The 12,829-nt window shown below is 68.2% G+C and overlaps 1 protein-coding gene across 1 annotated transcript in view; it reads left to right on the forward strand.

Annotated features, from left to right (window-relative positions):
• Window positions 1-613: 613 nt before the first annotated feature.
• Window positions 614-12,829, forward strand: part of LOC122565438 (beta-1,4-galactosyltransferase 2-like) — a 78,368-nt gene continuing 66,152 nt past the window's right edge. Inside the window, exon 1 of the mRNA XM_087975970.1 lies at window positions 614-882. Coding sequence (XP_087832096.1) covers window positions 717-882 — 166 coding nt within the window. The 5' untranslated portion in view covers window positions 614-716. The remainder of the gene's footprint in view (window positions 883-12,829) is intronic.

A 12,829-nucleotide genomic window follows, 5' to 3' on the forward strand; every position in this document is an offset into this window, starting at 1 on the left:
GAGAGAGAGGGAGTGTGTCAGTCTGGGGGAGGAGAGAGGGAGTGTGTCAGTCTGGGGGTAGAGAGAGGGAGTGTGTCAGTCTGGGGGAGGAGAGAGGGAGTGTGTCAGTCTGGGGGTGGAGAGAGAGAGGGAGTGTGTCAGTCTGGGGGAGGAGAGAGAGAGGGAGTGTGTCAGTCTGGGGGAGGAGAGAGAGAGAGGGAGTGTGTCAGTCTGGGGGAGGAGAGGGAGAGAGGGAGTGTGTCAGTCTGGGGGAGGAGAGAGAGAGAGGGAGTGTGTCAGTCTGGGGGAGGAGAGAGGGAGTGTGTCAGTCTGGAGGAGGAGAGAGGGAGTGTGTCAGTCTGGGGGTGGAGACAGGGAGTGTGTCAGTCTGGGGGAGGAGAGAGGGAGTGTGTCAGTCTGGGGGTGGAGAGAGAGAGTGTGTCAGTCTGGGGGAGGAGAGAGAGGGAGTGTGTCATTCTGGGGGTGGAGAGAGGGAGTGTGTCAGTCTGGGGGAGGAGAGAGAGAGTGTGTCAGTCTGGGGGAGGAGAGAGAGAGAGAGGGAGTGTGTCAGTCTGGGGGAGGGAGTGGCCGGGCCGGGAGCGGTGCCGGAGCTGGAGCTGAGGCGGAGGGAGCGGGGCGGAGCGGCGGCCCCGGGCTGGGGGGTGTCGGGCTGTGAGTGTGTGTGAGTCGGTCAGTGAGTGTTGTTGAGGCGGTGCCGGGAGCGGGGCCCCGGGGAAATGCGGTGGAAGCTGCTGCTGATGGTGTTGCTGGGATTCGGTTTGGGGCTCTCCCTGTGGCTCCAGAACCTGAGCATCAGCGGCCGGAGCGTCAGCCCCTGGAACATCCCCCAGCGCTGGAACTGGAGGGACAGCGGCAGCGGCAGCAGCACCCCCCGGGGGACAGGTACCGGGGGGGGGAGAGAGAGGGGGGAGTGGACAGGTACCGGGGGGCGACAGAGAGAGGGGGGACAGAGAGAGAGGGATGGGGGAGGACAGAGAGGGGGGGAGGACAGAGAGAGAGGGGGGGGGAGGACAGAGAGACGGGGGGGGACAGAGAGAGGGGGGACAGAGAGAGAGGGAGGGGGGAGGACAGAGAGGGGGGGAGGACAGAGAGAGAAGGGGGGGGGGAGGACAGAGAGAGTGGGGGGAGGACAGAGAGACGGGGGGGGACAGAGAGAGGGGGGACAGAGAGAGAGGGAGGGGGGAGGACAGAGAGGGGGGGAGGACAGAGAGAGAAGGGGGGGGGAGGACAGAGAGAGTGGGGGGAGGACAGAGAGACGGGGGGGGACAGAGAGAGAGGGAGGGGGGGAGGACAGAGAGGGGGGGAGGACAGAGAGGGGGGGGGACAGAGAGAGAGGGAGGGGGGAGGACAGAGAGAGACAGGGGGGGAGGACAGAGAGAGAGAGAGGGGGAGGACAGAGAGAGAGGGAGGGGGGAGGACAGAGAGAGAGGGAGGGGGGAGGACAGAGAGAGAGAGGGGGAGGACAGAGAGAGAGGGAGGGGGGAGGACAGAGAGAGACAGGGGGGGAGGACAGAGAGAGAGAGGGGGAGGACAGAGAGAGAGGGAGGGGGGAGGACAGAGAGAGACGGGGGGGAGGACAGAGAGAGAGAGGGGGAGGACAGAGAGAGAGGGAGGGGGGAGGACAGAGAGAGACAGGGGGGGAGGACAGAGAGAGAGGGGGGGAGGACAGAGAGGGAGGGGGGAGGACAGAGAGAGAGGGGGGGGAGGACAGAGAGAGAGAGGGGGGACAGAGAGGGAGGGGGGAGGACAGAGAGAGGGGGAGGGGGAGGGGGGAGGACAGAGAGAGGGGGAGGGGAGGGGGGGACAGAGAGGGGGAGGGGGGGACAGAGAGAGGGAGGAGGGGGACAGAGAGGGAGAGGGGGGGACAGGTACCGGGGGGGGGGGGACAGAGACCGGGGGGGGACAGAGAGGGAGGGTGGGGGGGGTGAACAGAGAGAGAGGGGGGGACAGGTACCGGGGGGGACGACAGAGAGGGAGGGTGGGGGGGGTGAACAGAGAGAGAGGGGGGGACAGGTACCGGGGGGGGGGACAGAGAGGGAGGGACAGGTACCGGGGGTGGGGGGGGGAGGGACAGGTACCGGGGGGGGGGGGGAGGGACAGGTACCGGGGGGGGGGGGGGAGGGACAGGTACCGGGGGGGGGGGAGGGACAGGTACCGGGGGGGTGGGGGGACAGGTACCGGGGGGGGGGGGGGGGGGGGGGGACAGGTACAGGGGGGGTGGGGGGACAGGTACCGGGGGGGGGGGGGGGGGGGGGGGGGGGGGGACAGGTACAGGGGGGGACAGGTACCAGGGGGGTGGGGGGACAGGTACCGGGGGGGGGGGGGGGGGGGGGGGACAGGTACAGGGGGGGACAGGTACCAGGGTGGGGGGGGACAGGTACCGGGTGGGGGGGAGGGGGGGACAGAGAGAGAGGGAGGGGGGGGACAGAGGGAGAGGGGGGGGCAGAGAGAGAGGGGGGGGGACAGAGAGAGAGAGAGAGGGGGGGGGGCAGAGAGAGAGGGGGGGACAGGGGGAGGGGGAGGGGGGGACAGGGGGAGGGGGAGGGGGGGACAGAGAGAAGGGGAGGGGGAGGGGGGGACAGAGAGAGGGGGAGGGGGGGACAGAGAGAGGGGGAGGGGGGGACAGAGAGAGGGGGAGGGGGAGGGGGGGACAGAGAGAAGGGGAGGGGTAGGGGGGGACAGAGAGAAGGGGAGGGGGAGGGGGGGACAGAGAGAGGGGGAGGGGGGGACAGAGAGAAGGGGAGGGGGAGGGGGGGACAGAGAGAAGGGGAGGGGGAGGGGGGGACAGAGAGAGGGGGAGGGGGGGACAGAGAGAGGGGGAGGGGGAGGGGGGGACAGAGAGAGGGGGAGGGGGAGGGGGGGACAGAGAGAAGGGGAGGGGGAGGGGGGGACAGAGAGAGGGGGAGGGGGGGACAGAGAGAGGGGGAGGGGGAGGGGGGGACAGAGAGAAGGGGAGGGGGAGGGGGGGACAGAGAGAAGGGGAGGGGTAGGGGGGGACAGAGAGAAGGGGAGGGGGAGGGGGGGACAGAGAGAGGGGGAGGGGGGGACAGAGAGAAGGGGAGGGGGAGGGGGGGACAGAGAGAAGGGGAGGGGGAGGGGGGGACAGAGAGAGGGGGAGGGGGGGACAGAGAGAGGGGGAGGGGGAGGGGGGGACAGAGAGAGGGGGAGGGGGAGGGGGGGACAGAGAGAAGGGGAGGGGGAGGGGGGGACAGAGAGAAGGGGAGGGGTAGGGGGGGACAGAGAGAAGGGGAGGGGGAGGGGGGGACAGAGAGAGGGGGAGGGGGGGACAGAGAGAGGGGGAGGGGGAGGGGGGGACAGAGAGAGGGGGAGGGGGAGGGGGGGACAGAGAGGGGGAGGGGGAGGGGGGACAGGGAGGGGGAGGGGGGACAGAGAGGGGGGGACAGGGAGAGAGAGAGGGGGGGACGGAGAGAGAGAGGGGCGGGCAGGGTGAGAGAGAGAGAGGGGGGGACAGGGTGAGAGAGAGAGAGGGGGGGACAGGGTGAGAGAGAGAGAGGGGGGGACAGGATGAGAGAGAGAGAGGGGGGGACAGGATGAGAGAGAGAGAGGGGGGGACAGGGTGAGAGAGAGAGAGAGGGGGGGACAGGGTGAGAGAGAGAGAGGGGGGGACAGGGTGAGAGAGAGAGAGGGGGGGACAGGATGAGAGAGAGAGAGGGGGGGACAGGGTGAGAGAGAGAGAGGGGGGGACAGGGTGAGAGAGAGAGAGGGGGGGACAGGGTGAGAGAGAGAGAGAGGGGGGGGACAGGGTGAGAGAGGGGGGGGGACAGGGAGAGAGAGAGGGGGCGGGACAGGGAGAGAGAGAGGGGGGGGGACAGGGAGAGAGAGAGAGGGGGGGACAGGGAGAGAGAGAGAGGGGGGGACAGGGAGAGAGAGAGAGCGGGGGGGACAGGGAGAGAGAGAGAGGGGGGGGACAGGGAGAGAGAGAGAGAGGGGGGGACAGGGAGAGAGAGAGAGAGGGGGGGGACAGGGAGAGAGAGAGAGAGGGGGGGGACAGGGAGAGAGAGAGAGGGGGGGGACAGGGAGAGAGAGAGAGAGGGGGGGACAGGGAGAGAGAGAGAGAGGGGGGGACAGGGAGAGAGAGAGGGGGGGACAGGGAGAGAGAGAGAGAGGGGGGGGGGACAGGGGGAGAGAGAGAGAGAGGGGGGGGACAGGGGGAGAGAGAGAGAGAGGGGGGGGACAGGGGGAGAGAGGGGGGGGACAGGGGGAGAGAGGGGGGGGACAGGGGGAGAGAGAGAGGGGACAGGGGGAGAGAGAGAGGGGGGGGGACAGGGGGAGAGAGAGAGGGGGGGGACAGGGGGAGAGAGAGAGGGGGGGGACAGGGGGAGAGAGAGAGAGAGGGTGGGACAGGGAGAGAGAGAGAGAGGGGGGGATAGGGAGAGAGAGAGAGGGAGGGGGGGACAGAGAGAGAGAGGGGGGGACAGGGAGAGAGAGGGAGGGGGGGACAGAGAGAGAGAGGGGGGGACAGGGAGAGAGAGAGAGGGGGGGGACAGGGAGAGAGAGAGAGGGGGGGGACAGGGAGAGAGAGAGAGGGGGGGACAGGGAGAGAGAGAGAGAGGGGGGGACAGAGAGAGAGAGAGAGGGGGGGGACAGAGAGAGAGAGAGAGGGGGGGACAGGGAGAGAGAGAGAGAGGGGGGGACAGGGAGAGAGAGAGAGAGGGGGGGACAGGGAGAGAGAGAGAGGGGGGGGACAGGGAGAGAGAGAGAGGGGGGGACAGGGAGAGAGAGAGAGAGAGAGAGGGGGACAGGGGGAGAGAGAGAGAGGGGGGGGGGGGGGGGGAGAGAGAGAGAGAGGGGGGGGACAGGGGGAGAGAGGGGGGGGACAGGGGGAGAGAGAGAGGGAGGGGGACAGGGGGAGAGAGAGAGGGGGGGGGACAGGGGGAGAGAGAGAGGGGGGGGGACAGGGGGAGAGAGAGAGGGGGGGGACAGGGAGAGAGAGAGAGAGGGGGGGACAGGGAGAGAGAGAGAGAGGGGGGGACAGGGAGAGAGAGAGAGGGGGGGACAGGGAGAGAGAGAGAGAGGGGGGGACAGGGAGAGAGAGAGAGAGGGGGGGACAGGGAGAGAGAGAGAGAGGGGGGGACAGGGAGAGAGAGAGAGGGGGGGACAGGGAGAGAGAGAGAGGGGGGGACAGGGAGAGAGAGAGAGAGAGAGGGGGACAGGGGGAGAGAGAGAGAGGGGGGGGACAGGGGGAGAGAGAGAGAGAGGGGGGGGACAGGGGGAGAGAGAGAGAGGGGGGGGACAGGGGGAGAGAGAGAGAGAGGGGGGGGGACAGGGGGAGAGAGGGGGGGGACAGGGGGAGAGAGAGAGAGAGGGGGGGGGACAGGGGGAGAGAGGGGGGGGACAGGGGGAGAGAGAGAGAGAGGGGGGGACAGGGGGAGAGAGGGGGGGACAGGGGGAGAGAGAGGGGGGGGACAGGGGGGGAGAGAGAGGGGGGGGACAGGGGGAGAGAGAGAGGGGGGGGACAGGGGGAGAGAGAGAGGGGGGGGGACAGGGGGAGAGAGAGAGAGAGGGGGGGGACAGGGGGAGAGAGAGAGAGAGGGGGGGGACAGGGGGAGAGAGAGAGAGAGGGGGGGGACAGGGGGAGAGAGAGAGAGAGAGGGGGGGACAGGGAGAGAGAGAGAGAGGGGGGGATAGGGAGAGAGAGAGAGGGAGGGGGGGACAGAGAGAGAGAGGGGGGGACAGGGAGAGAGAGAGAGGGGGGGGACAGGGAGAGAGAGAGAGGGGGGGACAGGGAGAGAGAGAGAGGGGGGGACAGGGAGAGAGAGAGAGAGGGGGGGACAGAGAGAGAGAGAGAGGGGGGGACAGGGAGAGAGAGAGAGAGGGGGGGACAGGGAGAGAGAGAGAGAGGGGGGGACAGGGAGAGAGAGAGAGGGGGGGACAGGGAGAGAGAGAGAGGGGGGGACAGGGGGAGAGAGAGAGAGAGAGGGGGACAGGGGGAGAGAGAGAGAGGGGGGGGGACAGGGGGAGAGAGAGAGAGAGAGGGGGACAGGGGGAGAGAGAGAGAGGGGGGGGGACAGGGGGAGAGAGAGAGAGAGGGGGGGGACAGGGGGAGAGAGGGGGGGGACAGGGGGAGAGAGGGGGGGGGACAGGGGGGAGAGAGGGGGGGGACAGGGGGAGAGAGAGAGAGGGGGGGACAGGGAGAGAGAGAGAGGGGGGGGACAGGGGGAGAGAGAGAGAGGGGGGGACAGGGAGAGAGAGAGAGGGGGGGACAGGGAGAGAGAGAGAGAGAGAGGGGGACAGGGGGAGAGAGAGAGAGGGGGGGGGACAGGGGGAGAGAGAGAGAGGGGGGGGACAGGGGGAGAGAGGGGGGGGACAGGGGGAGAGAGGGGGGGGGACAGGGGGAGAGAGAGAGGGGGGGGACAGGGGGAGAGAGAGAGGGGGGGGGACAGGGGGAGAGAGAGAGGGGGGGGACAGGGGGAGAGAGAGAGAGAGGGTGGGACAGGGAGAGAGAGAGAGAGGGGGGGATAGGGAGAGAGAGAGAGGGAGGGGGGGACAGAGAGAGAGAGGGGGGGACAGGGAGAGAGAGGGGGGGACAGGGAGAGAGAGGGGGGGACAGGGAGAGAGAGAGAGAGAGGGGTGGACAGGGGGAGAGAGAGAGAGGGGGGGGGACAGGGGGAGAGAGAGAGAGGGGGGGGGGGGGGGGAGAGAGAGAGAGGGGGGGACAGGGAGAGAGAGAGAGGGGGGGACAGGGAGACAGAGAGAGGGAGGGGGGACAGAGAGAGAGAGAGAGGGAGGGGGGACAGAGAGAGAGAGAGAGGGAGGGGGGACAGAGAGAGAGAGAGAGGGAGGGGGGACAGAGAGAGAGAGAGAGGGAGGGGGGACAGAGAGAGAGAGAGAGGGAGGGGGGACAGAGAGAGAGAGGGGGGGACAGGGAGAGAGAGGGGGGGACAGGGAGAGAGAGGGGGGGGACAGGGAGAGAGAGAGAGAGGGGGGGGACAGGGAGAGAGAGAGAGAGGGGGGGACAGGGAGAGAGAGAGAGAGAGAGGGGGGGACAGGGAGAGAGAGGGGGGGGGGGGGGACAGGGGGAGAGAGAGAGAGGGGGGGGGGACAGGGAGAGAGAGAGAGAGGGGGGGGGACAGGGGGAGAGAGAGAGGGGGGGACAGGGGGAGAGAGAGAGAGGGGGGGACAGGGGGAGAGAGAGAGAGGGGGGGGACAGGGGGAGAGAGAGAGAGGGGGGGGACAGGGAGAGAGAGAGAGAGGGGGGGACAGGGAGAGAGAGAGAGAGAGAGGGGGGACAGGGGGAGAGAGAGAGAGGGGGGGGGACAGGGGGAGAGAGGGGGGGGACAGGGGGAGAGAGAGAGGGGGGGGACAGGGGGAGAGAGAGAGGGGGGGGGACAGGGGGAGAGAGAGAGGGGGGGACAGGGGGAGAGAGAGAGAGAGGGTGGGACAGGGAGAGAGAGAGAGAGGGGGGGATAGGGAGAGAGAGAGAGGGAGGGGGGGACAGGGAGAGAGAGGGGGGGACAGGAGAGAGAGGGGGGGACAGGGAGAGAGAGAGAGAGAGGGGGGGACAGGGAGAGAGAGAGAGAGAGGGGTGGACAGGGGGAGAGAGAGAGAGGGGGGGGACAGGGGGAGAGAGAGAGAGGGGGGGGGGACGGGGAGAGAGAGAGAGGGGGGGACAGGGAGAGAGAGAGAGGGGGGGACCGGGAGACAGAGAGAGGGAGGGGGGACAGAGAGAGAGAGAGAGGGAGGGGGGACAGAGAGAGAGAGAGAGGGAGGGGGGACAGAGAGAGAGAGAGAGGGAGGGGGGACAGAGAGAGAGAGAGGAGGGAGGGGGGACAGAGAGAGAGAGAGAGGGAGGGGGGACAGAGAGAGAGAGAGAGGGAGGGGGGACAGAGAGAGAGAGGGGGGGACAGGGAGAGAGAGGGGGGGACAGGGAGAGAGAGGGGGGGGACAGGGAGAGAGAGAGAGAGGGGGGGGACAGGGAGAGAGAGAGAGAGAGGGGGGGACAGGGAGAGAGAGAGAGAGAGAGGGGGGGACAGGGAGAGAGAGAGGGGGGGGGGACAGGGGGAGAGAGAGAGAGAGGGGGGGGGACAGGGAGAGAGAGAGAGAGTGGGGGGGACAGGGGGAGAGAGAGAGGGGGGGGGACAGGGGGAGAGAGAGAGAGGGGGGGACAGGGAGAGAGAGAGAGAGGGGGGGACAGGGAGAGAGAGAGGGAGGGGGTACAGAGAGAGAGGGAGGGGGTACAGAGAGAGAGAGAGGGGGGACAGAGAGAGAGAGGGGGGGACAGAGAGAGAGAGGGAGGGAGAGAGAGAGAGAGGGGGGGACAGGGAGAGAGAGAGAGAGGGGTGGACAGGGGGAGAGAGAGAGAGGGGGGGACGGGGGAGAGAGAGAGAGAGGGGGGGGACGGGGGAGAGAGAGAGAGAGGGGGGGGACAGGGGGAGAGAGAGAGAGGGGGGGACGGGGAGAGAGAGAGAGGGGGGGACGGGGAGAGAGAGAGAGGGGGGGACGGGGAGAGAGAGAGAGGGGGGGACAGGGAGAGAGAGAGAGGGGGGGACAGGGAGACAGAGAGAGGGAGGGGGGACAGAGAGAGAGAGAGAGAGAGGGGGGACAGAGAGAGAGGGGGGGACAGGGAGAGAGAGAGAGAGAGGGGGGGACAGGGGGAGAGAGAGAGAGGGGGGGGACAGGGGGAGAGAGAGAGAGAGGGGGGGGACAGGGGGAGAGAGAGAGAGAGAGGGGGGGACAGGGAGAGAGAGAGAGGGGGGGACAGGGAGACAGAGAGAGGGAGGGGGGACAGAGAGAGAGAGGGGGGGACAGAGAGAGAGGGGGGGACAGGGAGAGAGAGGGGGGGACAGGGAGAGAGAGGGGGGGACAGGGAGGGAGAGGGAGAGAGAGGGGGGGACAGGGAGAGAGAGAGAGAGAGAGGGGGGGACAGGGAGAGAGAGAGAGAGGGGGGGACAGGGAGAGAGAGAGAGAGAGGGGGGGACAGGGAGAGAGAGAGAGGGGGGGATAGGGAGAGAGAGAGAGGGGGGGACAGGGAGAGAGAGAGAGGGGGGTGGGACAGGGGGAGAGAGAGAGGGGGGTGGGACAGGGGGAGAGAGAGAGAGAGGGGGGTGGGACAGGGGGAGAGAGAGAGAGAGGGGGGGGACAGGGGGGGAGAGAGAGAGAGAGAGAGAGGGGACAGGGGGAGAGAGAGAGAGGGGGGGGACAGGGGGAGAGAGAGAGAGGGGGGGGGACAGGGGGAGAGAGAGAGGGGGGGGACAGGGGGAGAGAGAGAGGGGGGGGACAGGGGGAGAGAGAGATGGGGGGGACAGGGAGAGAGAGAGAGAGGGGGGGGACAGGGAGAGAGAGAGAGGGGGGGACAGGGAGAGAGAGAGAGAGGGGGGGGACAGGGAGAGAGAGAGAGGGGGGGACAGGGAGAGAGAGAGAGGGAGGGGGGGACAGGGAGAGAGAGAGAGGGAGGGGGGGACAGGGAGAGAGAGAGAGGGGGGGGGACAGGGAGAGAGAGAGAGAGAGAGAGGGGAACAGGGGGAGAGAGAGAGAGGGGGGGGACAGGGGGAGAGAGAGAGAGGGGGGGGGACAGGGGGAGAGAGAGGGGGGGGGACAGGGGGAGAGAGAGAGGGGGGGGAGAGGGTGGGACAGGGAGAGAGAGAGAGAGAGGGTGGGACAGGGAGAGAGAGAGAGAGAGAGAGAGGGGGGGATAGGGAGAGAGAGAGAGAGGGAGGGGGGACAGAGAGAGAGAGGGGGGACAGAGAGAGAGAGGGGGGGACAGAGAGAGAGAGGGGGGGACAGGGAGAGAGAGGGGGGGACAGGGAGAGAGAGGGGGGGACAGGGAGAGAGAGAGAGAGAGGGGGGGACAGGGAGAGAGAGGGGGGGACAGGGAGAGAGAGAGAGAGAGGGGGGGACAGGGAGAGAGAGAGAGAGAGGGGTGGACAGGGGGAGAGAGAGAGGGGGGGGGACAGGGGGAGAGAGAGAGAGGGGGGGGGGACAGGGGGAGAGAGAGAGGGGGGGACAGGGGGAGAGAGAGAGAGGGGGGGACAGGGAGAGAGAGAGAGGGGGGGACAGGGAGACAGAGAGAGGGAGGGGGGAGAGAGAGAGAGGGGACAGAGAGAGAGAGGGGGGGACAGGGAGAGAGAGGGGGGGACAGGGAGAGAGAGAGAGAGAGGGGGGGACAGGGAGAGAGAGAGAGAGAGAGAGAGAGAGGGGTGGACAGGGGGAGAGAGAGAGAGAGAGAGGGGGGGACAGGGGGAGAGAGAGAGAGGGGGGGACAGGGAGAGAGAGAGAGGGGGGGACAGGGAGACAGAGAGAGGGAGGGGGGGACAGGGAGAGAGAGAGAGGGGGGGACAGGGAGACAGAGAGAGGGAGGGGGGGACAGGGAGAGAGAGAGAGGGGGGGACAGGGAGACAGAGAGAGGGAGGGGGGACAGGGAGACAGAGAGAGAGAGGGGGGGGACAGAGAGAGAGAGAGGGGGGGACAGAGAGAGAGAGAGGGGGGGACAGGGAGAGAGAGGGGGGGACAGGGAGAGAGAGGGGGGGACAGGGAGAGAGAGGGGGGGACAGGGAGAGAGAGGGGGGGACAGGGAGAGAGGGGGGGGACAGGGAGAGAGAGAGAGAGAGAGGGGTGGACAGGGGGAGAGAGAGAGAGGGGGGGAGACGGGGGAGAGAGAGAGGGGGGGGACAGGGGGAGAGAGGGGGGGGGGGGACAGGGGGAGAGAGAGAGGGGGGGGGACAGGGGGAGAGAGAGAGAGAGGGGGGGACAGGGAGAGAGAGAGAGGGAGGGGGGACAGAGAGAGAGAGAGAGGGAGGGGGGACAGAGAGAGAGAGAGAGAGAGAGAGGGGGGGACAGGGAGAGAGAGGGGGGGACAGGGAGAGAGAGGGGGGGACAGGGAGAGAGAGAGAGAGAGGGGTGGACAGGGGGAGAGAGAGAGAGGGGGTGGACAGGGGGAGAGAGAGAGAGGGGGGGGACAGGGGGAGAGAGAGAGGGGGGGGACAGGGGGAGAGAGAGAGGGGGGGGACAGGGGGAGAGAGAGAGGGGGGGACAGGGGGAGAGAGAGAGGGGGGGACAGGGAGAGAGAGAGAGGGGGGGACAGGGAGAGAGAGGGGGGGACAGAGAGAGAGAGGGGGACAGGGAGAGAGAGGGGGGGACAGGGAGAGAGAGAGAGAGAGGGGGGGACAGGGAGAGAGAGAGAGAGGGGGGGACAGGGAGAGAGAGAGAGGGGGGGGGACAGGGAGAGAGAGAGAGAGGGGGGGACAGGGAGAGAGAGAGAGAGGGGGGGACAGGGAGAGAGAGAGAGAGGGGGGACAGGGAGAGAGAGAGAGGGGGGGACAGGGAGAGAGAGAGAGGGAGGGGGGACAGAGAGAGAGAGGGGGGGACAGGGAGAGAGAGGGGGGGACAGGGAGAGAGAGGGAGAGAGGGGGGGACAGGGAGAGAGAGAGAGAGGGGGGGGGACAGGGGGAGAGAGGGAGAGAGGGGGGGACAGGGAGAGAGAGAGAGGGGGGGACAGGGAGACAGAGAGAGGGAGGGGGGGACAGGGAGAGAGAGAGAGGGGGGGACAGGGAGACAGAGAGAGGGAGGGGGGACAGAGAGAGAGAGAGAGGGGGGGACAGGGAGAGAGAGAGAGGGGGGATAGGGAGAGAGAGAGAGAGGGGGGGACAGGGAGAGAGAGAGAGAGAGGGGGACAGGGGGAGAGAGAGAGGGGGGTGGGACAGGGGGAGAGAGAGAGAGAGGGGGGTGGGACAGGGGGAGAGAGAGAGAGAGAGGGGGGGACAGGGGGAGAGAGAGAGAGAGGGGGGGGACAGGGGGAGAGAGAGAGAGAGGGGGGGGACAGGGGGAGAGAGAGAGAGAGGGGGGGGACAGGGGGAGAGAGAGAGAGGGGGGGGGACAGGGAGAGAGAGAGAGAGGGGGGGGACAGGGAGAGAGAGAGAGGGGGGGGACAGGGAGAGAGAGAGAGGGTGGGACAGGGAGAGAGAGAGGGGGGGGGGGACAGGGGGAGAGAGAGAGAGGGGGGGGACAGGGGAGAGAGAGAGAGGGGGGGACAGGGAGAGAGAGAGAGGGGGGGACAGGGAGACAGAGAGAGGGAGGGGGGGACAGGGAGAGAGAGAGAGGGGGGGGGGACAGGGGGAGAGAGAGAGAGGGGGGGACAGGGAGAGAGAGAGAGGGGGGGACAGGGAGACAGAGAGAGGGAGGGGGGGACAGGGAGAGAGAGAGAGAGGGGGGGGGACAGGGGGAGAGAGAGAGAGGGGGGGACAGGGAGAGAGAGAGAGGGGGGGACAGGGAGACAGAGAGAGGGCGGGGGGGACAGGGAGAGAGAGAGAGGGGGGGACAGGGAGACAGAGAGAGGGAGGGGGGACAGAGAGAGAGAGAGAGGGGGGGACAGGGAGAGAGAGAGAGGGGGGATAGGGAGAGAGAGAGAGAGGGGGGGACAGGGAGAGAGAGAGAGAGAGGGGGACAGGGGGAGAGAGAGAGGGGGGTGGGACAGGGGGAGAGAGAGAGAGAGGGGGGTGGGACAGGGGGAGAGAGAGAGAGAGAGAGGGGGGGACAGGGGGAGAGAGAGAGAGAGGGGGGGGACAGGGGGAGAGAGAGAGAGAGGGGGGGGACAGGGGGAGAGAGAGAGGGGGGGGACAGGGGAGAGAGAGAGAGGGGGGGGGACAGGGAGAGAGAGAGAGAGGGGGGGGACAGGGAGAGAGAGAGAGGGGGGGGACAGGGAGAGAGAGAGAGGGTGGGACAGGGAGAGAGAGAGAGGGGGGGGGGACAGGGGGAGAGAGAGAGAGGGGGGGGACAGGGGGAGAGAGAGAGAGGGGGGGACAGGGAGAGAGAGAGAGGGGGGGACAGGGAGACAGAGAGAGGGAGGGGGGGACAGGGAGAGAGAGAGAGGGGG

The sequence above is a fragment of the Chiloscyllium plagiosum genome, unplaced genomic scaffold (assembly GCF_037043375.1).
Source record: "Chiloscyllium plagiosum isolate Xiang-an unplaced genomic scaffold, Cpla_swu_hap1 HiC_scaffold_28, whole genome shotgun sequence".
NCBI classification, from domain to species: domain Eukaryota; kingdom Metazoa; phylum Chordata; class Chondrichthyes; order Orectolobiformes; family Hemiscylliidae; genus Chiloscyllium; species Chiloscyllium plagiosum.